Source organism: Cygnus olor, chromosome 1 (assembly GCF_009769625.2).
Source record: "Cygnus olor isolate bCygOlo1 chromosome 1, bCygOlo1.pri.v2, whole genome shotgun sequence".
NCBI classification, from domain to species: domain Eukaryota; kingdom Metazoa; phylum Chordata; class Aves; order Anseriformes; family Anatidae; genus Cygnus; species Cygnus olor.
The window spans coordinates 23964442-23990178 of record NC_049169.1 but is presented as its reverse complement, the minus strand read 5'-3'; the positions used below and the strand labels follow the sequence as shown (position 1 = coordinate 23990178).

General features: G+C 38.4%; 1 protein-coding gene across 1 annotated transcript; it reads right to left on the bottom strand.

Moving 5' to 3' along the window:
- Positions 1 to 1307: 1307 nt before the first annotated feature.
- SLC13A1 (solute carrier family 13 member 1) lies at positions 1308 to 25000 on the bottom strand. Its single transcript, XM_040545386.1, has 15 exons — positions 24902 to 25000; positions 22336 to 22464; positions 21500 to 21636; positions 18452 to 18639; positions 17804 to 17861; positions 17648 to 17714; positions 16988 to 17151; positions 12329 to 12448; positions 10999 to 11097; positions 10808 to 10909; positions 4361 to 4464; positions 3598 to 3707; positions 2791 to 2952; positions 1711 to 1848; positions 1308 to 1578 (listed from the first exon to the last, which is right to left on the bottom strand). The coding sequence occupies exons 1-15, from the start codon at positions 24998 to 25000 to the stop codon at positions 1438 to 1440; spliced, it is 1818 nt and encodes a 605-aa protein (XP_040401320.1). The 3' UTR covers positions 1308 to 1437.
- Positions 25001 to 25737: the final 737 nt, after the last annotated feature.

Below are 25737 nucleotides of genomic sequence, written 5' to 3'. Positions count from 1 at the left end.
TACTCCAATAATTCATCGCAGCTGAACCTGCAACCTATAGCTAATAGAAGAAACTATATGTATAACAATCCTATACATTGCATTCTGGCATTATAGACATCATGGCTGACATCTCTGCTCTAAATGCACACTAACAAAAATAAATGTAAAAAAGTAAAACATCTAATCAAAAAACTAAAGCTTTTTTTGTTGTTGTTGTTGTTGGAAAATTTGATAATTTACAGGATCCGTAAAAGACAGATTAAGGCTTACATCCATCACTGAGGTGACCCAAGGGATGACCCAACCTAAATACATGCAGATTTGGTTCAGACTATTAACTAAACACTCTTTACAAATTGTCATGTGTCCTCCCAACAGGTGAAAAAACAACTCCATAGTCCTTACTGTGAAAAACATACAACAGATATATAAAACATCAGTAGTTGAAGATATCTCTGAACTGCAAGCTTCTTTTGCCTACATTGCACTTTTTTGTTTCTAAAATTCATACACTAGAATCCTTAAACTGCCACCTGTCCTGTAGAGGTCATGCGCCTCCTGATGAAGATGCACTACTGTCTTGTTTGATGGATTGAGCGTTACATCTTCAGCACTCTATCTTGTGCTTTCATTCACCAAGAGGATATATCTCTACTTTTGGCAGAGAAGTATGATGATAATTTAGTCTCCATTCATATAGATCAACTCAGATCTATCAATTCATGTTTATACAGGAAAATTCTAGACAACATATACAACTACAATGACGCGTTTCAGTGAGGTCCTGGAAGGAGGTAGATTTTAAACATATGCTTAAGTATATATTCTCCTTCCAGATTACAAGGTGCTTAACAGATAAAGTGCTGTCTAAGTGACCATGCTGCTCTTCTCCCTTTTTTGCACATTTGACAAGTCTGTAAACCATACATTGAAGACAATCCCCCAACCTGATCTTTTGTTTATGGTCAACACCATTTCAAATAGCATTTGAATCTAGAAAAGAGAAAAACAGTATGTTCTTGGACAAAACCCAAATGTCACCAGGGGTCATAGTAAGAATAGACATTTGAAATAATAACATTTAAATCTCATTATTTCTCTACCCTGAGCATGGGGGCAAACTGCCAGTGACAATGGCTATGTACATTTAGTTTTTCCTTCATAACATGAAGATATAAACGTTCAGACTAGCTGAACTATATTAGAAACTTGATCTGACTAGATGATATTTAGAAAGTCTAGCATTCTTCCTGATTAGACTCTCAGACCAGATCATCAGTCTCTTGGATTGTGGAATAAGGCATTTACGGTAATGTGGATCCCTATTGTTATGGTGACAAAAAGCATTTTAAGTGACTCACCACATGCCAGTGGAACAGAAAAGAAACAAAAACAGTCCAAACCAATCCCCAGGTTTTGTGGTGGTGTGTTGTTGTTTGTTTGTTTGTTTGTTTTTTACAACCCCGTGCTGTTTGAAGAAATGATTGGTGCCCAACTTGGGTAAGTATAGAGATCGAATATAGGCACTATCCATGTCATAATTCCAAGCATAACTACAGCAACTCCGATGATGTTAATGCCCAAACCAGCTTTCACCTAAAGGAGGGAGAAAGGAAAGCAAAGACTAATATCAAGACTGTGAAGAAAGTTTTTAAAAAGGTAAAATGCAGACAATAATGTTGCAGAGTGATTATCAGAACCCTTTGGGTAGTGTTGCTTAAAACTCACCATGTCCATTACAGTTAAATGACCATATGAAAATACAATGGCATTGGCTGGGTTTGCTACTGGAAGAAGGAATGCAAAGGAAGTACATAGTGTGGCAGGTATCAAAATGAAGAGTGGGTTCACGTGAATGGCTTCAGCCTGCAGAAAGAAAAACAAAAGAGAGAACAACTGTCAGGGGATGCATTTGCTAAATTAAATACATAAATGCAAACTTACTATATTAACACAAGCAAACTGTGAACTGCCAGCTTAAATAGTGAAAAATAACCTTTTCTGGTAACTCCTTTATAAGATTATATCTGAGAATGCTCCAGAGGAGAACAGGTATTTCTAGCACAGGATAGTTAATGAACCCTAAATTCACACCTGATTTTTCTCTAATTGTAGTTGAGTCTCTAATATGAAAGACTCTTGCAAAGAGTGTGGGCACAGCACAAGCACTAAAACCAAAACACTGCCAGAAAGATGATGAAGTTGAATTTATGTATAATGCGCAGGAGGTACTCAATGTAGTGAGGACTGAGTTTTCTTGTGAGAGAGGGAAGGGGGATTAGTATGTGACTAGACTGGTCAAGTGGCAAAGACTAGAAGATAGCCATGGTAAGTGTTGAAGAAGAAGAACTGGGTGTTTTGATAAAGATAACGAGAAAAAAAGGACAAGACTGAGGAAAGGAGAGAAGAAATGAGAAGTACGTCTAGGCACATCTATTAGACCTCTCTTCTTTTTGGCGACAGCTTGAATGGTGCAGTGTTAACCGTTTTTTTTGAAGATTTGGTCTTGAAGAAACACTGAGAGCGCTGTCCTTTCAAGTGTTTCCATTATACTCAAATAGGAGTAACAGCTTCAATTTTTCAGTCTTGCACTTTTATCCTAATTTTACTGAATTTTAAGCATCTCTTGTAAGAAAGTCCCAAAACAACCAGCTATCCAATGCACATGGCAATAAAGAAAAAAAAGAAAAAAAAAAAAGTTATGAGGTACTTTATGCAGACTTTTAAAAAAATGGTTCTTTGAGCAGCTGTATTATTACATGGATGACAGAGCACATTCTGGTTAAAAGCAACCTCTATGATACTCACCAAAGGAGATAATATAGGCAAAAATATCGTAATGGTGGCTGGATTGCTGGCCACTTCTGTTACTGAAGTGACAATAAGGCATGATATCAGGATAATTAGCCACAGGGGTAGTGATCCTAGAGGGGTCAATTTACTTGCTATCCAGTCAGACAGTTTTGAAACCTGCATAAGGAATATGACAACATGATTATGTTTTACAAAGCACTGAACAGAAAACTATAATGAAATGGTATTGAACAGGAATTTACTCATCTGTTAATTGTGAAGTATTTGTGTAAAATAGAAAAAAAACATCTGAAATATTTCTATGTTCCTACCACATGTTTTTAAGTGCATTTTTCTAAGTTACTGTTGTCCTGTAGGCACCCATGCAAGCTATATTCCATTTATTTATATTTGCACCTTTGAGAAGGTTAGAGGAGATGTACTCAGAAAATTTGTCCTACACATACGTCAGGCTTCATAAACAAATCTTGGGCCGAGACCTGTTTGATTTACTGGAGTAGCCAGCAGGACTCTGCATAGGAATTACCTCAGAAACCTCTACACAACTCCTACCACATCGGGCTTAAATTAAAACAAGTAATTAACAGTAATCATCATTGTTCATAGCATCTGAAGTCAAGGAAAACTTTTTTTTTCTCACCCCCACTTTGTAAAAATCTTGCATATTCACATTTATCCTGTTCAATATTGCTACCAGAACAATTTGTTAAAATAAGAGAATAACCTTGAATCCACTGCATGTCTGAATTGTGTCTGATGTGGGTCATACTAATTGCACAGATCTTCTATAAATTGCATTACCTCACAGCCGTCTGCCAATGCAAACCCGCCACCAACAAGAATAGCTATTTCCCAGGGCATGCATGACTGAAATTCCTTCCAAGTAATCAGTGGAGCGTAACCATAAGCAGCTAGAGGAAGAAAAAAAATCATAACCACCAACATTCAAAAACATCTTGAAAAACATCTTGAAATTATTTCTCTGAAGAAATACTTTGAAAATATTCAAAGGCAAAATCTAATCATTATAACCTGAATAAAGTCTTTGACAGAAACAACCTGTACATCCTTGGCTGCTGGAAACTATCACAGCTTGAAGACGACAGCTACAAAAGTTTCCACCAGCGGAGCAGTCCCCTCTCCCCTCCTTCCCTGTGTGGAAGACTGCTATGGAGTATCAGTAAGATAAACTTTATCAACAAAACTCTACCGTTCATACAGATTGCCAAGGTAACACTCTATAGGCTCATTTAGGTTTTGATCTCTGCCCTGTGTAGCCCAATTCAAAGCCTGTAGCAGTCTCTGGAAAGATGTTTTTCACTGGTGCCAGAGGACTGCAGACAGCGGGCTCCTGTACAGCACTGGCTCGTGGAGCTTGCACTGCCTGCATGCTGTCACCCACTTCTGCTTCAGGGAGGCTTCATTCCCCCACAAGGCATTATCCTGTATTAAGGTTGTGACATTAGTATTTAAAAACATTCCTCTACTGAATGCATTGAGTTGTGTTTACAGCCAAACCTTCGACACCTTATTGTAATAAAACCCAGATCAAAAGATACTCAACTGCTTTCTCCATTTGAAGTCCTAGACAATGTTTTTGCAGGAATAATAAAGAACAGGAGGCCAATCACTAAGGCAGTTGTTGAATCCGTAGCATAGCCTTTATACCTGAGTTAACAAGAATAACAGAAGAAAAAAGCACGTACATATATACAGTCAGGACAACAGTCTGTTATGTTATGTGCCCATGCCCAGGTGCGGGCTCCCCTGTGAGCAGAGGCCAAGGCTACCCCATGCTGGACGCACTCCAATGGGCCCAACGCAGGGCACGGCTGGGCCCAGCAGCCAAAATGGCAGCAAATTCAGGAAAATGTGTTTAGGAAAGAGTAAAAAATGCCATATAGGATGTGACGAGTGAAGAAAATAAATGAGGGAAAGAGCCTTGTGACCACCAAGGTTGGAGAAGGAGGAGGGGGAGGAGGTGCTGCAGGCATGGCAGCAGAGATCCCCCTGCAGACGTGAGGAAGAGACCATGGTGGAGCAGTGGAAAAAAGTGTGAGGAGAAAAGAGCAGCAGAGAGAAGCTGTGATGGACTGACCACAGCCCCCATTCCCCAACCCCCTGTGCTGCTCAGGGTGGAAGGGCACAGAGTCAAGGATGAAGAAGTAAATTTGAGCTTCAGGAAAGGGAAGGAGGGAAAGCGTTGTTTTAATTTGTCTTTGTTTCTCACTGTCCAAATCTGTTTTAATTGAGAGTAAATAAAATTAATTTTCCCCAAACTGATTCTGTTCTACCTATGATGGTAACTGGTATGTGGTGTCCCTGTCTTTATCTCTCCCCGTGAGCTCTTCCATCATATTTTTTCCTGCTGCCCTATTGAGGAGGGGGACTGAGATAGCAGCTGGGTGGGTGTCTGGCAGCTGGCCAGTGTCAGCCCACCACATCTGCAGAAACAGAACATATAAGCCCTATAAATTCATCTGTTTGTGTCCTGAGTAAATGTGCGCTACTTTGTCATGCAGGAATAAGCTGGGGGATGGGGATGCTTGGGATTAGCTGCTGCTTAAACAACTCATTTTCACAGTTCAGTGGTAAATTTAATAATTTTAATATGCTCTGTAATAGATCCAGTCCAACAGGCCTTAAGAGCACTGTGCCTACCCACAAAGAATGATGCTCTTGTAGCTAAGGGAAGACAGCAGAACTTTATTATCCTCCTCTGGCTGTCACCACTGTGGTCATAGACACAAGGGCCGTGTTTACTTTGAACATTTCCTGTGCGTGAGAATTCCTTGCACCAGTGTTTTTTCAGCTGATCCAATTTCCTTCAAACTAGTACAGAGTACAAGACCAGGCAAAGTGCAAAGCTGACCTCTAAGGCCATTTTAACACATCCAGCTGCTTCTGTTAGATGGTGACATATCCCATCTTATTTCGGTCAAGATAGTCTTAGTCATTCAATAGAATTAAAAAATTTTGCTAAGAAAGTCAAACCCAACAGTTTTTAAAGCTCAGTCATTTTTTAATATTTACTGTAAATTATTCTTTTTTCCTGAACCAATATGTTAGTCCTCTCAGCCTCATACTACATAATTCTCTGCATTTTCAGTAGGTGCATGCATTGCTTCCCAGCAGATCTCAGGCTTAAGGTTTTATATTAAATCAAGGCTTTTCACCGAAAGGGAAAAATCATCTCCAATTATAGGTTACAAATGTGTACTCTGGTAGATCCCTTTTCTTTAACAACATCATTAGGTGAGATTCACAAAACCTTAATATGTATAGCACACTGATATCACAGCCAGTATAGTTTTAGCTAAAACTGTCACAAAATGAACCTGCCATAAAAGTTGAAGTGGCTCACTAATACATTTTGTCTCCTGTTTTCTGTTGTCTGCTAGCACAGAATATGCTTTTAAAAAACAAGTTTGTAATGGTTTGTTAAGGCAGAGGGTTCTGCCTATATATCAACTTTAGCCTAGGTCCAGGTACACTGGGGTTAAAAATCAGAAAATCCCTTCCTCTAGCATCCTATCCTGCACTCTTTTAAGACTTTATATATGTATATATATATAAAAATACATATATTATATAAATTATATATATAATACTATATATATATGTGTGTGGGTTATATAATGTTATATACATTGATAAGATCCCCTGTGAGCCTTCTTTTCTCTAGGTTAAACAGTCCCAGCTCTCTCAGCCTTTTCTCATAGGAAAGGTGCTCCAGTCCCTTCATCTTTGTGGCCCTTTGCTGGACTATCTCCAGTAGCTCTGTGTCTGTCTTGTACTGGGGAGCCCAGAACTGGACACAGTTCTTCAGATCATGTATGGCCTCACCGGTACAGGGCAAGGATCACCTCCCTGGACCTGTTGGCTACTGTCCTTTGCTGCACTGTCCTTCGCCACAAGAGCACACTGCTGACTCATGTTCAACTTGGTGTCCACCAGGACCCCCAGATCCTTTTCTGCCAAACTGCTTTCCAACTGGATAACCCTCAGCATGCACTGCTGTCTGGGGTCATTTCTCCCCAGGTGCAGGACTTTGCATACCCCTTTGTTCAACTAGGAAAGTGCAATTATTTTGCTAACAAAAACAAAAACAAAAGCAAAATATTCCTTGTGCCAAACACTGTTCTCAGAAAACTTGCTTGGGAGACACACACGCACACCATCCTACTGTTGGTCATACTATTATGGAGACACACTTGAGACCTTTCCAGACAGTAGCTCTTCAATAATTGGTGAATTTTGAGATTAATAATTTTCAAAGTCTACTTATCCAAGCTGTAATGCAATTGCATATAAAATATCGACTTGCTTGTAACACTGGAAATCTGATTGTTATTTAAGGAAGTAAAAAATCCATTGATCAAGGAAAATGCACAATGACTCCAACTGATATCATTGTAGAAAAAAGGACTGTGGACAACAAAAAACACACAGTGGCCTTGTATTAGCAGTAAAGAAAGGAATAAACCATGAAAAAAAAAAAAAAGGAAGGAGAAGAAGAAAAAGGAAAATATGATGACAAATTCAGGCAAAAACCTGAGGAACAGTGAAGGAAACCCACCTTGTGTACATCAGCTCTAATCAGCTGCAGCCCAGTGTTGAAATTTCTGTTTCTTATGAGGTTCATAAAGTGCTAGCCAAAGGCCAACTTGAAATTCATCTAATTGAAGCTAATACCCTACAACCTGGAATCAAGCCAGGACATAGGTGGAAACTGCTGTAGCAGAAGCGATGTGTGATCCTTTGCTGTCAACAGATGGAGAGGAAACAGGCATTTTTACCCTGCACTTCCCTCTGTAGTGTTATAAACATTGATTAAAACATTCTGCTATCTGCCTCCAGAGGGAGGTAACAGGGGCTCAAGGCAGCACAGTAATGGATTAGTCTTTGATAGACTTATAAAATTTCCTTGAGAAAAATTAACTTATAAATGTAAAGTGTGTTTGAAAGGCATTTGATTTAGTATGGCTATTAATGTTTCTTAAAAATGAACTCTACTCAGTCTGATACAGCACAAATGTGGGTAAGAATTGCCTGACATTTCAAAAAGTGGGGAGGATATCATCACTGAATACCAATCCTTCTGCTGGGATTTCAAAGAAATCAGTGTCTATATTTTAAAAGGGTATTCAGTAACTTGTGAAGATGCACACGAGGGGCAGAAAACATGAACATGGATAGTGAGAGTGATAAGAATTTGTTTCTTAAGGCAAAACTTGAATCATTCCATTTGGTTTGTCAAAAGGAAGCTTGTAACGTGATATAATTAAACCAGGTAAGTATATCCTTAAAGCAATTATCACCAAAAAAAAAAAAAAAAAAAAAGTAATCTAGCAGGGAAAGACAAAAACAGATGGCTGGAAGCTATACGCAGACAGCAAACAAGGTGTAAATTAGTCTTGTTTATTTTGGCAACAGAGATGAGTATCTACCAGAACTATCAAAGAAAGTGGTAAATGCCAAAATATGAGGAACCTATATTTTTCCACCCTGAAATCAAGTCTGGTTGCTTTCTGGGAATTCATGTTATAATAAAATAAATCTCTACCAGGCTTGACACGCAGAAACATGTAGCAGCTTCTGATCTTTAGCATGTTATAAGAAATGAGGTGATGGTCCTGTCTAGTTTAAGACCCTGGGACTGTTGTGCAACCTACCTAAAAGTCCTCACTTAATGGCCCAGGGGGTTCTCAAAGTTACTTTAGCTCTGACATTGCAGCTTTGTTCCTCTAGTCTAATGGACAGTTTTATAGTAAGGTCAAAGCTCATCTGTGCAGGTGACAGAACTTCCTTCAGGCTGACTCAAGACTGGGATAAAATCCTGTAGAAAATAAGTACTATCATAAATGTAAGGGCAGAAAATATTTCCATACATTTGCTTTCTTTCACATATACTTAAGGAAGTTGTGCACATGCCTGTCACTCTATACTGAAATCCAAAACACTGAACAGTTGTGTGCACAAAGGCAGTAGTGAACAAGTGCATGAGAGATGTAAGCCACAGTTCATGCACTATAGAAGCCCGTTGGACATGACAGCAATAAGTGCAATGCATTGATAGATGCCTTTTGCCTGGTTTTTCCTTTGTTTTCTTTAAAGATGATGGTTAACTACTACTCCGAGCTGTACCTGCGCTGGCTTCTTACCCCACTCATCATGACTGGGAAGTTTTCTGTTGCTTATGAAAGTAAAATTGTAAATTCCTGGTGTGATGCCTATCAGCGCAATTGATGGATAAATTAAAGCTATCTAGAAATAGGAAACGTCTGAAGAGTAATACGTGCTTTCTTTCCCCTTAAAGGTTTTGTTAGAGAATATCACATGCTTTGTTTCTCTTCAGGTTACCTCACAGAAATTATAACGTGATTCAGCTTGATGTGACATGACACGTGCTTGCAGTTCCTTCCGAGGAAAGCATCCACAAAGTAACATCCCCACACGGAACCTATAACCACGCTTCGTATGAGAATATTCTGCTCTTCCCTGTCAGTGAACAAAATCCTCAGACAACAGTAAACAGACAACTTCAAATAGGAAAATGTAGATCTCTGGACTAAAATAATTCATTTGAGTAATAAGACCCAAATCTGAAAGGTTGTTTACTAGGCCTGTTTTTCAGTATCAGATGTATCTCATTAAATGGAGCTCAATGAGCACTGAATGTTAATATGAGGCAGAAAGGGGGGCAAAGCCAGCCTGATTGCTTAGCTGGCTGATTGCTTGATTAGGTCAACACTCCAAAACCCTTTAAGATTACTGTGGTTCATATGAGACAATGATCATCAGGTCTATTGTTGTTATGAGGGAAAAAATGTTCCTTTGCAATTTTTTGGGTAACAAAAAAGTAAATCGTTTTAAAACAATCTTAGTTTTTATGCACTTCTTAATGCTATTTCTACCAAAAATAAATAAATAAATAAATAAAATCTCCCCACTTTAAATCTCCAAAGGGCTACAATTATTCCTTGCCAGATGTACTAGCAGAGCACTGGTGTGTGTGTGCATGCTTGTGTGTGTGTGATGGACTGCCTGAATGGTGGGAGCATATTTAAAGAGAGGAGGGATGATGGATGTGAGTGCACATGTCATTCATGTTAATATCAAGTTAACATCTGAGTCTAGTTCTGGCCTTTGACTCAGATAGTGATAAATGTTAAATCCACAAGGGCCTAAACAGCACAAAGTCCTGCTCCTCCCAGTCCCTCCTCCCAGTCCTCCAACTACTTCCCAGTACTCTAGAGCAAAATTCAGACCTTTATCACAGAACAATGCCAAAATTACAGTAATTACAGCAAGAGAACAGGAGCTATTACAGGCATCACTGTATTATACATTCTTGGAAGACCAAGCAATTTCTTAGTGAAAATACATCTAGGTGATCCTGGGGAAGGGACTGCATAAGCAAGCTGAAGCAAAAAGACAAAAAAGTGTAGTAGTTCCTGAATAGTTCCTGCTTTTTGATGGTTTGTTTAACTGTGACTTTGTGAGAGTTATGTATGAACAGACAGTAATTTATGTCAATAATTAAAGCTATCAAAGCAGAGGATGTTGGCCTGTATGCACAGAAGTTGGGCTGTCACTAATGGCAGCAGATCAAAAAATCCTAACCAAAGATCTTGTTCTTGCAACTGCAGATTTGGCAAGGAAATAGGAAAGAGTAACACCAATCATGCCTTCTCCATCACCAGATCAAGTCTAAAAGCTAGGCATAATCCTTTTTAGAAGGTACTTTGTTTAATCTTGCAATGGGTTTAGGACATTTCAGATATTGCAGCACATACCTCTATGGAACTGCCAGAGTTGTACCTATTCTCTATACACTACAAAAGTTTTAAAAAATGTCATCGTGGCATCTTTCCATAGTATTAAATGCATTTTTTTCTATTATTTTTCCATTTTTTCTTTTCTATTTTTTTTTTTAATTGTGAAGTAAAGAAGGTATGCAATTAAGACCTGGTACAGTTCTCACTGGTGTATCAAAAAGATTACTTACTTTGGGAAAAGTGAAGACCATCCTGGGATGAAGCCAGGTTCTCTGGTAAACCACAGCAGTGTCATTAAAATGAATAGGACAAGTGTAACAATTTCTGGGTAACTATAGCAGAAACACAATGGGTTATACATTTCCTTGAATTCACACTTGGGTTTACTTGTTCTTGTTTGCAGGTTCATAGTTTGACATACCTCATTGGTCCAAGCTTCTTGTATTCTGCCTGAATCACCTTTGCTGAGGCCTCTTCTCTAGCTGTTTTTTTCTTGCCACACTTGAACATGCTTTTAAAACTGGAAGGTAAATCAGCAATATTGAAGGATGGATTAACAGTGTATGCAGAAGAAAAAAATGTCCACCCTTTCCAGTTAGCAATAGCATTTTACAAAAATTTCTCACTTTACAATGCAGTGTCTCCCATTTAATTATCACATACTAAACTGAGCGCATTGGAATTAATTGGAAAAGTCCAGTGGGAGATTGACAGAGGCAGCAACAAAATGTGTCCTGCTATTGACTAGCTCATTTGTTTTATCCTATAATGGGTTTAGGACATTTCAGATGTTGCTCACAAGAAGGGTGAAGCTTTAATCATGGGAAGTAATTGAAACAATCAAAAGCATAATCTGTCTGTTTAATGAAAGTCACACATGATTCTGCTTTACTCTGTTTTTTAATGAAAAAGTTAGTATTACGTAAGTAGCCTGCATACTGATCAGCAGAACAGTTGCTACAAGCTAGGTTTTCATTCTTCCATAATATTAAAAAGAACACTATCAAAACAATCAAGAAAAAAATGAAAGAATAAATGTTCAGATACAGACTGGTAAGCTTGGGCTTATTCTAAGTCTGCTTAAGAGTAGGCAGTCTCACTTTTCATCTCTTGAACCATACGTAACCATGTAACTGGAAGACAGGAGGCCCCATTGTTATCTCTGCAGGTGTTAGTGAATTCATGGAAAACAAGACTTTGAAGAATCAGCCAAAAATAAATATTATTCTCTGCAAAACCTTAAAAGCACAAACTCCAAGAGAAATAAAAACATGCTACCACATAAAAATTTTGGAAAAAATGGACTTTTTTACTTTACATTCAGAAATGGAGTCACCCAGCTTATAGCACAGGTATTTCTCAAGTATTCAAGTCAATCCCTGATTCCAGCAAAGAGCAACATCCTGCCTGTCTAACATCTTCAGGTCTTAGACGAAAATGCACATAATTTCCATATTCTTTAGTCTTGCACACATGCAATATTTAATTGTGATGTGTGTGTATTCTAAAGGAAGGGATATCATCATTTATGATATAGACTTTTCATACTGGGCTGAGTAGTCAAGGATCCTTATTTTAGAGCATTCTTATCCCTTCCAGAGATGCAGCTCTACTAATCAAGGATGTAAAATCGCTGTTGCTGAATTATCTTTTTAACAAGCCTGTTATACTTAGGTGGAATATTTACTCCTGGTATAAAGCATCTTTTATATCATCAACCTTTACTTTTATTGATTACATCGTTTACTTACTCAAACCCAAGGAAAAGCCACTGGAGCCAGACCCAGGAGAGCACCAGAATAACAACTGTGATGGGGATAGAAAGGATAAACCAGGATCCAAAGTTGATGCACTTGCAATCTGGGTAACGTCTGGATGAAAGTTTAAAAAAAAAAAAAAAAAGTTTAGTTAAGCTTTGCAAAGGAATGAGGAATGAAGACTTGAGAGAAGTGCCAGAAAGCCCTCTGCTGCAAGAGAGTGCTTCTGGCTGGCAGCTGCCTTCAGCATGAGGTGGCCTCTGGTGGCCTCTTCCTTCACCCTCCTATGCTGTTCCTGATCATCATGACTACTACAGGAACTGTCCCTGCAGCTGTGCCACAGTTGCTTTAGCATCAGATCATCAACAGATCTGTGTATATGCCACTGATCTAGGTGTGTCTAACCTGTTCAGGAGGCAAGGAAGGGCCACTCACAGTGTTAAGGGCCACTGGGACTGAAAGAAGCAGAATTGAAGAAAAGCTGCTCTCTAAAAGGAGACTTTTAGCACAAGCAAATATGCTTGAATCTCCAATGAACTTAGAAGACAACAGTGGAGACAATGTTGAGACGTTTATTATTGAAGGTTCCATAAGGTATTCAAAACTCATTAGAAAGAAATTTGTTATTACTAATTTCCAGAAAAGGTGGGGATGTTTATCTGTCAGGTAGATTATCTCTCAAGTCACATTGTCTCTTTGAGGCTGCCTTCATCTGCTGTTTGCAGATGTGGGTTTGACAACCACATCTCTCCCTGCCATGTGCATTTCAAAAAAGGAGAAATGGGCTTGGGTCTTCTGAAAGAAATAAATTTACTGTTGAATGAGATAGATGCCAGATAGGCAAGAAGGCCAGAATAATGAATCCTATCTTTAGTTTGTCGATTTACTTTATGAACAGATTTCTTTTCATCTTTGAGCCCCTGCAGCTCTGCTGAGAGAGCTTCTACTGCTACAAGTGAGAAAATTCCAGCCTTCTTGGATAGTCTTCTTCCTTCATGCAGAAATCAGATGGAAGGGAAAACACAATGTCCAGAAGGAGGCTGCAATGACTATTTTCAATTATTATGCAATCTTTTGTATTTCATGCCTTGCTAGAAGAAAAACAAATGCAATGGTCTCATAGGTCATTGAGACAATAAATGTTTATTATAACTGCTATCTCACATGTTATGCAATTTTTAGGATTAATCTATATTTGTTATGCTGTTGACATATATTGCAATTAAAGTGGCAGCTGGGACTAAACTACAACGCCTACCCACTTCTTGAGATGGACGTGGTAAATTGCAATTGTACATAGTGATGAGACAGTGAAAATGGCTATTAATTAGAATTTATAGATTACATGGCTATTTAGCTTTTATTACATGATTAGCCACATTGATTTTTGAATGTACGTATTCCAAGATAGGAAAAATGACATCAGCACAGCAATGACTTAGCATTTCATCACTTGCTAAGTATTATGATCTTATTTTTTGACGTATGCTTGATAATTCTTTATTGAACAGAAAACAAGCTCTTGACAACTTTATACTAAAGGGTCAACTCCATTATAAAATATTAATTTATGTCGGTCAGGTTTCACGGTGAGTTTGTGCAGTGCTGAACATATATTTAAGCATTTATAGTAATCTTAATAATAAAGTTATCTAATCTTCATTTCAGTAGCAAATATTTCTCAGGTAGATTGGATAATAAATATAAATGGTTACAAAAAATATCTATTAAGTAGCACTGGCTGGATTATCTGCTATAGTTGGCTTATAGGTCTTGCCTGAGGCAAGGATGGACAGGACACACTGAACTAGTTGTTTTCCAGATCTGTTTTCTGCAGAAAATGAAAATGTGATTGATTTTAATAATTCCTATATTGCAGTGATGTGGTCAGTAACAGTGCACTCTTTCCAGGGAAACAGTACAAATGCCAACAAACTTGTTTCATAGAACAAATCCAGACAAGATTGATTATTCTTTTCATGACTTTTATAAAATTGCTGAGGTTGAAAATAATGTAATGTTGGCAAAGTTTGATTCTTCACGTTGGAAGGTCAAACTCAGTTATCAGAATGGCATTGGGGAAATTGAGGAAACTGTCAGTGAGCCTGACTGGAGAATCAAAGGTTTCCTTACAGGATTTACTCTTCCTTAAGCACAGGAGAGCTCAGTTTTCTCCTTGGCAGTGCTGTGTATGACAGGCTTCCCTCTGTAACCTCTCCACAGCCTTCCCCTGGGTGCAGCTGCCTAGGCCCTAGGATCCGTGGCGCCACTGATACAGCCCAGTTGCAAACCTTGGATTGCAGCTCAGGAGAAACTGCTTGGTCATGTGAAAGAGCTGTGAGGAAGTCTGTACAGCACAGGTACGTAAGATAAGAGAGGTAAAACTGCAGATATGAGGTACTTGGCAGACTGTAGCAGCCTGAATGATTCAACAGGAAACATACCAATACAGAAAGGGATAAAATACTAAACAACAACAAAAATGGAGTCAGAAGAAAGGGACCCAGCACCACTAAGGATCTGTTCAGGGAGCAGTGAGGACCAACTTATCCTCACTGATGCCCCCTGGCAAGTAAAGGCCTCTGGGTATCTCGTGGGAAGTGGTGAGTAGAGTAATGCTTAGCCTACCAGCTCTCTAATCAGCTTCTTGGTATCAGAGCCAATATCTATATATTTTTTTCAGTTGGATATATTCTAGACACTATATTGTAGTGTCTCTTTGTGCACAATTAAAGAATGAATAGAGTGACCCTGAGAGGATCAGTAACAATTCTGTCTTGAAAAGCAGCCCTTGGGGAAGTTGGTCTCACTGGCAGGGATGCTTAGCATCGTTGTTGCCAGTGCTTGCTTCTGCTCAGTGGAACAGGGCTTAATTGCATGTCCTAAATCAACAGCAGGCTGAGGATTCCCAGCAAGGCACAGATTGCAACACTAACACAGAAATACGATCTTCCTCTTCATCTTTTTCATATTACAAATGAAAAGGAGGGAAGGGGGAGAACAATAAACACTGATCGTAGCTTATTTAATACTAAAATTGAGAAGTTATGAAGAATATAGAATTCCTCAGTGTTTTGTCACTGAGGTGGAGACCCAAGCATATTCTTGGTGTATACAGCTCTCTTGCTGAATTATCCTCCTTATGATGCTTGTTATGATGCTTATGAATTATCCTCCTTATGATGCTTATAATGCAAAAAGGTAGACTGCAGATGTGTCCAAGTCATGCTAATGGGTCAATTCCCCCTTCAGACAGGACATAAATACAATTGAGACCTCTTAGTGGAGGGGTGCAGGACAGTTAAAGAGAAAAAATATTTGCACAGTTAGGTGGTAGATACAGCTTAAGTTAAGGATTAGGCCCAGTGGTTGTGTAAAGATTAAACAAAAACCTGGTGGGGTATAAAACTGGATTATACACACAGTGCTCCATGTACACCTCATGCTCCTAGCAGAGGATGAAGACCCAGGGAGAGAACAGCAATCTGCTTATGCATTCTTGAAGAGATTGTTAACAGCTAAGACAAACTGAAAAACCAGCTGCAAGCCAGTTTTTTTCAGGTTTCCTACAACTTCAGGGAAATGAACAAGAACAGTTCTTATGCCTAGTAATTGATCTTGGACTCTCCTAGGCTTTTGAGTATGAAGCCTGCTTGAACCAGAAACGCTTGTATGTTTAAAAGTTGTAAGTTTATAACTTATATGTTTAAACTTACATGTTTAAAAGTCTGAAGGACTTACAATGCCACAATCTGCCCTGTTTGTTTTGCCCCAATAACAGGCAATCTCTCATAATTTCCGTACTGTTCCATTGTTGCTATCAACAATGTTGCTACAAGGTCTGGTGCAGACTGTTTTACAGACCGTACCACTTCAGCTCTCTTTACCAGTATGTTGAAGGCAAATTTCATCCATTCACAGAATACAGGTTTCACTGTTCTGCTGTCTACAGTACAGAATATTGGGCAGAGGGTAGTAACAGGATTGTGGTTTATTTTTTTTCTGTGTTAAAATTAGAGTAGGAATATTTCTGGCAATGAGTAATTTGCAGAAGAAAAAAAAAAAAGTTAAACAAGAACTATTGGTTTTTCAAAAGGTCTGGAACAACACCTGCCAAATTTAATTTTGAAGTACTTTTAATTAGAAAAGGAATATTAAAAAAAAATTAATAATCTCAAACCAAAGTGTTCCTTTAAAAAATAAAGTTTCAGATTGGCTTGAAATGATTTGCTTTCTCTTTGATTAACAGACCTAAATTTCTCATTTCAGCAATGCACTAAGCATAGTCTCCTGGAAGTCTCCTGATTCTTTTTGCTAAGTGGACCTGAACTTAGTAGTGTTTTTCTCTTCATAAAATCCCATTCTTTTCCACGCAGATACTCAAAGAGTGGAGTACTCCTCAACCAAAGAATGGTCATCCTTTAGTATGCATTGGATAATCGCTAACAGATCTCCATGTAAGTCAAATACAACCATGCAATTTCATTTTAACCCTTTAACAAAAATAAAGAAAAGAAAGTAACAGAATCAAGTACGATGAAATCAAAGGGTAAGGTTTCTAATGCATTTCAGGGGAGCCATTTGAGAACTCAAGGAAGATCAGTTAAAATTCTGGATTAAGAAGAATACAAATAATTTAATATAGTCTCTTACGTATTGAAGTGCTCAGCAAAAATCAAATTTGTCGATGTTCCTGTGATTGTTGTCAACCCTCCAATGGTAGCAGAATAAGCAATACATAAGCACATCACTTTGAAAATCCCACTGTATTTGTCCTCTCTGCTTTTTCTCCCTGTTTCAGCAGGTGGTAGGTTCTGCTTAGTAAGAATACAGACTGATTAACATATAAGGGCTCATCATCAAGCACAAAAATAGGATTCAAGGATGTCCCAGAACAGTCAAACAATTTGCTGGTAACACAGCCATACGAAGTGTGGTTTGGTTTGCAGTGGCAGTGCAATTATTCATGCAAAGGAAAAGAAGGGAGAGTCAAACCCTGAAGTCCTTTGCCTGAACTGCCTCAGTCTTTACATAGGAACTTCCTTTATAAATACTGATATATATACACCTGATATATGGAATCTGTTCTCTGATGAGGTTGGTTTAATTATATAAAACACCTTGGAGGCACAAACCCACTAACAAAATAACAAAGTAAGCAAATTGTATGTATATGTGTATCTACACATATATTTATTAACTTAAAACTAGCTTCACTGCTAGCAGCACCATATTAGGAGTTACATAGGAGTGAGATTTGTGTTAAAACCAAATTGCACACATTAGCAGCATAAGAAAAGATACCTTACATACCTGTTCCTTTTCTTTTTCATTTTCCTTTTCAATTGTGCACACAGTACTACTCATATCGTTGTCATATCTGCAAAAACATAAGTATTAATTGCAATAAACAGATGTTCTACTTAGATGAATTCTTAAGAGAAAACTTAGGAAATGAATAACTATTACCCATTAACTTGTTTGCCTTTCTCTGTCCAGTCGCTGTTTTCACATTCTCCTATATTTTCTGTAAGACATTGACAGAAAGACAAATAAGTGTTTAGGGGTACAAAACTGGAACGTCTCTATCAGCATGTCCCATTCCTTGCAACTGCTCTGTATCATCCCATGGATACATTTACAAGTGCAAAACAGCTAAGTTGTGCCCTAATCCTCCACAACTCATATTACCCCAGGGTCTCAATCTCATAACGATCAGAAATCTTCTCTTAATTTACAATTCAGCTGTGTATTTAACCAGTTTAGATTCATTTGTTCTTCCAATGTTACCCTAGAGCTTAAAGAGCTCTTTTCTCTTGCTAACATTCAACCTTCTGTGTATTTATAGCCTGTAGTCATATTTTTTTTCAGACTTCATTTTACTAGGCTGAACAAGCCAGCCTCTTGTCTTCTCCTCTCCTGCCGTATTCTGCACCTGTTCAGTTTTAATTAATCTTTGTGAATGTGAGAGGCCTCATGCACAGTAATCAAAGAGATGTCTCTCAACAAAACACATAATGATGTTATTACTTCCCTAGCCCTTCAACTTCGTGTTATGTGGTGTATGGCGTGCTGCAGAGTGAGGGTGGGCAAACGAAAACTGCACCGTATGCCTACCGTCGAGCTCCAGCGCCAGGTTGGTGGAGCCGTTAGAGTAAGACATCTCCAGTGCGTCAGCTTCTGCTTCAGCTGTGGTGATCTGCTGAGCTACAGCCTCTACAATCGGCATCACCATGGCAGCCGCAGAGGTGTTGCTGAGCCACATCGACAAGAAACTACAGCTCACCATGAAACCCAGCGTAAGCCTGGAACAGGAGAGATGAGTCTGTTTGCTGCAGCAACACCTCCTATCACCAGGCTGTTTAATATAAATGGAAAGCTTTTTCAACAGAAAGCTTGAACGTAAGAAACAGTAAATATTTACAGCTTGTAACTGACCCCTGAGGAAGCTGATGAATTAGAATGATTTTGATCAAAGATATTTTCACACTGAAATAGAGTTATACGGGTCAAATATAAATATAAAATGGAAAATATAAATATAAATGGAAATGGAAGAAATAATGTTTATTTACAGAATAATGCTGTATATGAATCACCTCTGAAGAAAGAGCGCCATGCATGTCACAAATTCAGATAAAACTTAAAATGGCTATACTGCTAATGCTATTAGTCTTGTATTGTACAAGCTAGCTCAAAACTCTGGGCTGTGAGTCGCTTAGGCTGTGAGTCCTCTGGACATCAGTCCAGGTGTTATAGGGAGAAGTACTAGCAATTCAGTAGGTGGCACTTAGTTTTTAACCTACACCTCAAAGTCTTCGATAAAAGTTTTATTTCATATTAAATAGGAAAGTGAAGGTCATTATAAGAGAAGGTCATTATAAGTCTTGGTCTGTTCTTGGTGCAGCTTGTGCTAAGTTTGCTTCAAAATAGGAACTGCATCTACCTTAATAGAGTCGCTCTAGATTTGCACTAAAAAACAAACAAACAAATATTCTGTCACATCTGGTGATTTTAGGTTAAATCTGACATACAGACTACATTGCCATATTAAATGCATCTCTTGGAGTTGTAAATGAGAGTAGTTCTCTTGGCTTCTTGTCCCAAGGTGTTGGCAATGTCACAGGACACCTGCCATGCATCACCATAGCAAGGCAGCAAACATGAGTGAAGGGACTGTGGTGTTACAGCAGTTTATGAGAAGTCACTTGTGCAACCTGAAAAGCTCTTTGTCTGGCCTAGATCAAAAGCTTTGTGTGCTGATTACTCAGCACATGAAAATGAGATTTAATATGAAAATAATGTAAGCAATGTATTATGACATAAAAATAGCATTCAAAATGCCTCTCTTATAGCCTTTCATTTCAGCTAATGGCAAAAACATTTCAAACTTGCATTTTTTCTCAATATGGGCACAAAAAGTTCAATACCTTGATACCCTGTCTTTCCTCTGTGCACTTTTAATTGCATAACGACAAAATGATCTGCAGAACTGCAAGTGGCAGACCTGATTCAACACAAATTGTCAGCACTATTATAAATCCCATTAACTTTACTCAGTTCTTGATTAGGTCCTCAGATGGAAGTTGGGGAAGAATTCTGTTTTCAGGAGAAACATTTATGCAGAAAACACTGGTCCTGCTGAAAACACTCCTGCTATCCTACACCCACTACTGTATTCCCCATGTCCTCTACTGCAGGAAACTTCTACAGTGATATCTCTGCCTTGGGCTGGATGTGGCTCCAGTGTGCACAAACTGTCTGGGGACTCTTGCTTGTGGAGGAGGGGGGTCATGCACAAAGAACAGCGTGCATCACTTTGCAGTGGCATATAGCTTATGAGCAACAGATGCTGAGAGGCAGGAGGATCCTCTCCTTCACAGATCATCTTATCATAAACTTATCCTGTTACCATAATTAGGAAGTGTGATAGAGCTGAGATAGGAGGGATTCTGCCTCCTCAGGGTTACAAAGCTATCTGTGGAACTGCTCCAGGTATCTTCAGCAGCTGGATGCAGGTTTCTGTATCCACAGCATGTTCCTCAGCAGCGTTCGGTTAGTGGAGCACACCATTGACTTGTATTCTCCCTTTCAAGATTTCATCCAAAAGATAACTGCATACAGTAGAAAGAGAATGTAAGGAGTATTTTGTCAAAGAGAAAGAAAGAAAGAGAAAGAAAGAAAGAAAGAAAGAAAGAAAGAAAGAAAGAAAGAAAGAAAGAAAGAAAGAAAGAAGAGAGAAAAAGAGAATGGGAGAACGAGAGAAAGAGAGAAAGAAAGAGAAAGAGAAAGAGAGAAAGAGAGAAAGAAAGAGAGAAAGAGAGAAAGAGAGAAAGAGAGAAAGAAAGAAAGTTTCTGACTTTTTACTTCCCATCACTTTCTGTTTTCTGACAAGAAGTCATAAGCATTGTATATTCTGGGAAGCCAGATTCATTTTACAGATCTTATCTGCAGCCTCACTGGTGTGCTGACAGATGAATCTGGGGGCCTAAAGCTTTCCTAGAAGTTTTCCTTGCAAGCAAAGAAAAGTTTTCACTTCATAAGATATATGTTGATAGCAAGTCAGTAAAGAGTGCAAGATTTCATTTCTCTTATCACCTCATCCAGCTGGGGGAGTTCCTATTCCTTTGATATTTTCTTCACAAGTTGACAAAGAAAAAACACAAATAGAGGCATTGTGCTTCATGTGTTTTTCCTTTGCCAACACAACTTTTATGACTTTATTTTCCCTCTTCTGTATCTCAACTCCTTTCTTGTATTTGTGAAGTTTCCAGAATTTTGCAAACAGTACTGAAATACAGATAAATATAAAGCATAGCACAGATTTTTGGTTGTAGGCATCAGGTATGGAAAGTACTAACCATTATTAGGAAACAGGACCCTTACATTATTCACATATTCATCAGTTTTTGTTGTTGTTGCTGTTTAGAAGGTTCCTTATTATGAGCAGAATCACTGTAGGGAACTTTCAGTGCTATAATTAGTATTTCAGCAAAATAATAAAGTGTCACCTACAAATCAATCATATCATTTCAAATATCTGCTTTGTTTCAGTAGAAAAGAAAGGGTGGATATCTACTGCAGAATAATCAGTAGGCAATTATTTCTGGAATTTGAAGCTTTCCACAAGTATTAATGTCCTCCAAGACATTGTTTAGCACGTACCATGCAGGGTTGACACCCACCAACATCACCATTCTCAAAGCCACTCTTTTGTGGAAATTCCATTTTTCTATTGATGTTGCCAAACAAATTACTCCCATTAGCAACAGATGAAAGTCTTTAAAATAAGCAGATGCCACCTGAAATAAAAACAAAAAAAGTTTTGTTAATTAGATGGTGACTTTCTGTTAGTATTTGATATTATCAGTTCAATACAGATATGTATTGAAATGCATACAGAGACAGATTTTTGGTTTAAACTTTCATTAAAGGTTTCATGTAAAATTTCATTAAAGTTCTTAATTTAATTTAAACCAAATAACAATGCACTAAAGAACACAGTGTTAAAACCCAAAGAAAAATAAGGCTTGCCGTATAAACAACCTAAGATCATCAGTCACGTCTCACATACAATCTAAATAACCAATGAAATGCTGCTTTTTATTAACATAGCCACCTATTGAACAGAGAAAAGAACACCTTTAAACATAGAGATTTAAAATATCATCATCTGTGGTGTCGTCTCTTTGATGTGCAGATAGATTTTGCACACGGGGTCTTTACTGTATCATACTGCTTCCGTAACATTAAGGATATCTTAAATCTATCTAGCATTTTCCCATTGAGTGGCATCTAAGCACTGAATCACAACCTAGAAAAAAAGAAAAAAAAAAGTAAAAAAGAAATATGGACTAGTCCTAAGGACAAATCACATGAGTTTGAAATAGGCCTACTGTGACTGGCACTCAGCAAATCCATGGATTTAACCCATCCTGTTCTTTCTTTGCAGATTTTGTTATTGAAATCTATAGTATGATAGGGAAAAAGAAAAAGATTACCTCCTTGGATTCCATTATACCAAACAATGGGAACATAAAGGCAGGGAGCAAAGCTGAAACAGCCAGCGGCAAAGCTTCTGTGAGCCAAAAGATGGCAACTACAAACAGTGTGTATGCACATTCTGCTTCCTAGAATACAAATAACACTAGTGAAAACAGGAGTGGATCACACAGAAGGAAAAAAAAAGTCACAATTGCAAAAAGTACAGCTATGTCAGCTGAGAGATTACCTCCACCTGGAACTAGTATGAGTCAAGGGACCTGGATTCAGGGTACTTACTGTCTTCTATCGATAATCTTGCTAAGGTACAAAACAGTCTGTAAATATTTCTAAAGAATTTTTTGAAAGACTTAAATTCTACCACTTATGAAAGGGCAGAAAAAAAGACAGTTTCCTTTTCCTTCACGCACAATTAATCGTATAGCTCATTCTGGAGCTTTCTCGGACCATGAATGAACATAAATAATAGAGTCATAGAAATATTAAGGTTGGAAAAGACCTCCAAGATCATCTGGTCCAACTATCCCCTTACCACCAATATCACCCACTAAACCATGACCATGTGCCAGGTCCAACCTTTCCTTGAACACCCCCAGGGACGGTGACGCCACCACCTCCCTGGGCAACCCGTTCCAATGCCTGACTGCTCTTTCTGAGAAGAAATGTCTTCTCATTTCCAGCCTGAACCTCCCCTGGCACAACTTGAGGCCATTCCCTCTAGTCCTATTGCTAGTTATCTGCAAGAGGTCGACCCCCAGCTCCCCACACCTTCCTTTCAAGTAGTTGTAGAGAGCAATAAGGCCTCCCCTGAGCCTCCTCTTCTCCAGACTAAACAACCCCAGTTCCCTCAGCCGCCCCTCCCAGGACTTGTGTTCCAGGCCCTTCACCAGCTTCGTAGCCCTTCTCTGGGCATGCTCCAGGGCCTCAATGTCCTTCTTGTAGTGGGGGGCCCAAAGCTGAACACAATACTTGAGGTGCAGCCTCACCAGAGCAGAGTAGAGGGGGATGATCACCTTCCTGCTCCTGCTGGCTACATGTACTATTTCTGTTACAAGCAAACATAACAAACATTCTGCAGCTGCAAGCACACAGAATGCAACTTTTAAACCTCTTGGAGTGTTTGCAGTCAATAATAAGTCAAATTTTGGCTCTTCTGTAATCAATTAAATTTTGTCACCAGTATCAATAAGGTGAGAATAACATCTAATATGAAAAACATTGTCCAAGCCTGACAAGAAACACAGTTACTGTTCTTAAGACTTGTAATTTTAGTAAGTGACTTTCATTCAGAATTCTGGAAAACAGGATTTATTTCAGTGCTGCCAGTAAAATGCAGCCATCTCTTTGCTAATAAAGAACAAATGAGAAAAGTCTAGGCTGAGGCAGAGTAAACAACATGGAAACAACTGAGGATGCAGCCAAATATAAAGAGATTAAGTGAACCTAGTTTCTTCTAGAATTCTAGAAGCCCATTTTTTGTAGTTTTGATTTATATTTCTGCTCTTGAAGAAAATGGCTTAGATCTTTTAATGTCAATGGTTAGGATATGAAACTACTTAACAGCAACAGAGACTGTTTACAGTAGAAGAGGATCTGAATGAAATGGGGATGGGAACCTCTTACTGAAATCAAGATTAAATCCAAGTCAGTCATCTATGTCTAGCATTTATTTTTGGGAAAGCTTGTGTTATATATGAAACAACTTAAGAATGCCAATTCACTTATCATCTAACAAATATTTATCTCACTTAAGTACTACCACATTAAGAACTTTGCAGATTCTTAATGCTCTGAGAGGAACAGTGAAACTGTGAAGTGAGACAGTGTGAAGCCTGTTGCTCTGTATCTGCTATCTATATGTGATGCAAGGACTTCTGAACTGGACTTTAATGTATTTTCGTTATACATGTTATGTATAATGCATGTGTGATAACGCATCACAGGAGAATTCCATTTCGTTCTGCTGATATCAGGCTGTGCCAAATGGAAGCACTAATACAATAAGATAGCTGTTCCATCAGCCTGGAGTTGTCACAAGGGTTACTGAATGCCAGCAGAATTTATTTCAAGTGAAATAAAACTAAGGCATTCTGCCATAACCTATGCTATATTTAGGAACCAGAGGGAATTTCTCAGAACATTCATTCCAGTCATTTGCTGTCAGACAACACAGTATATGATGAACTTAACAAAATCTATCATCAAATAAAAAGGTAATTTCATCTGTCAGTTCAACTCCACTGTCAAACATACAGAGCTGATTAAAAGTAGCCAAAATGTAATAGTAAGGACAGGATTTTCAAGGTGGTCTGGGTGATGTTAAATGAGAAAAACATTTCCTAAACAAGAAAAAATATATATAATTCAGAGCTTCATGCAACCAGCACAGAATCTTACATTAAAGCTGTTGTCTTCTATACATTTCTATGAAAATACTCCGAGTTGACCAAACAAACAAACAAAAATCCACAGTGCAAACATAATGAAGTAATTTTGAAAAGATCTGGGAATCTCAAGCTTGACATACAGCTGCAAAATAATTACCTGTCACAGCAGGTCACTTACTTTGGTTTTGATGATGAGTGGGAGTGGAAGTAAAAGCAGTGGGGTGAGGACAATGAGCAGAAACCTTCGGTAGACCAGGAGGTAGTTAAGAATCTTCATGGCTGATGGCTGATGATGAACTTTCCTGTAGAAACTGCTGAAAAAAATAGGTCTGACTTTAAATAGCTAACTCTGATTAATATTTTTCCAAACTATCACCTTTAGCCATTGCTAAAGCAGGCCAGTAAACCAAGTTAAAATTAAATCTTGCTTTTTATGGTTTTAGTGACTTTATTAACAGTAGGTTGATAAGATAAGTGTTCATCATAAACCAAGGCTAGATGCCTGTCTCCTCATGACTTTCTCCCCCTGCCTTTCCTCATAACAAATCTATGTAATTAGAACAGGTTTTAGGCAACTAGATAACCAAACATTTCAGGTGCTCTCCCAGTCACTGCTGGCTACTGTAGGAAACTGAAACATCCAATATACATAGCATATATGTTCAAGCCCAATTATGTCATGAAGTGAAAACATATAGAAGATCATTTTGCTGGACAGAGTTAAAATCTTCTGATTTTCAAAACTTAAGAGGACAAGGTCTTGAGCATCTTGATCTAGCTCTGAACTTTGCTTTGAGCAAAAGCTTGGACTAGATGACCTCCAGAAGTCCTTTCCAGCCTTATTCTTTCTATTGATTCTGTCTTCCTAGAGTTTGAAATACATGAGAAAAATAGGTTCTCTCTGTCTTGTCTGGCAAAGAATGTATGATTGTTTTTTTCATCTCATCTTATCCTGTTTTCTCACAGAAACAGGAGAAAACAGGATAAGATGTTCCATGTACATCACATAAAGCT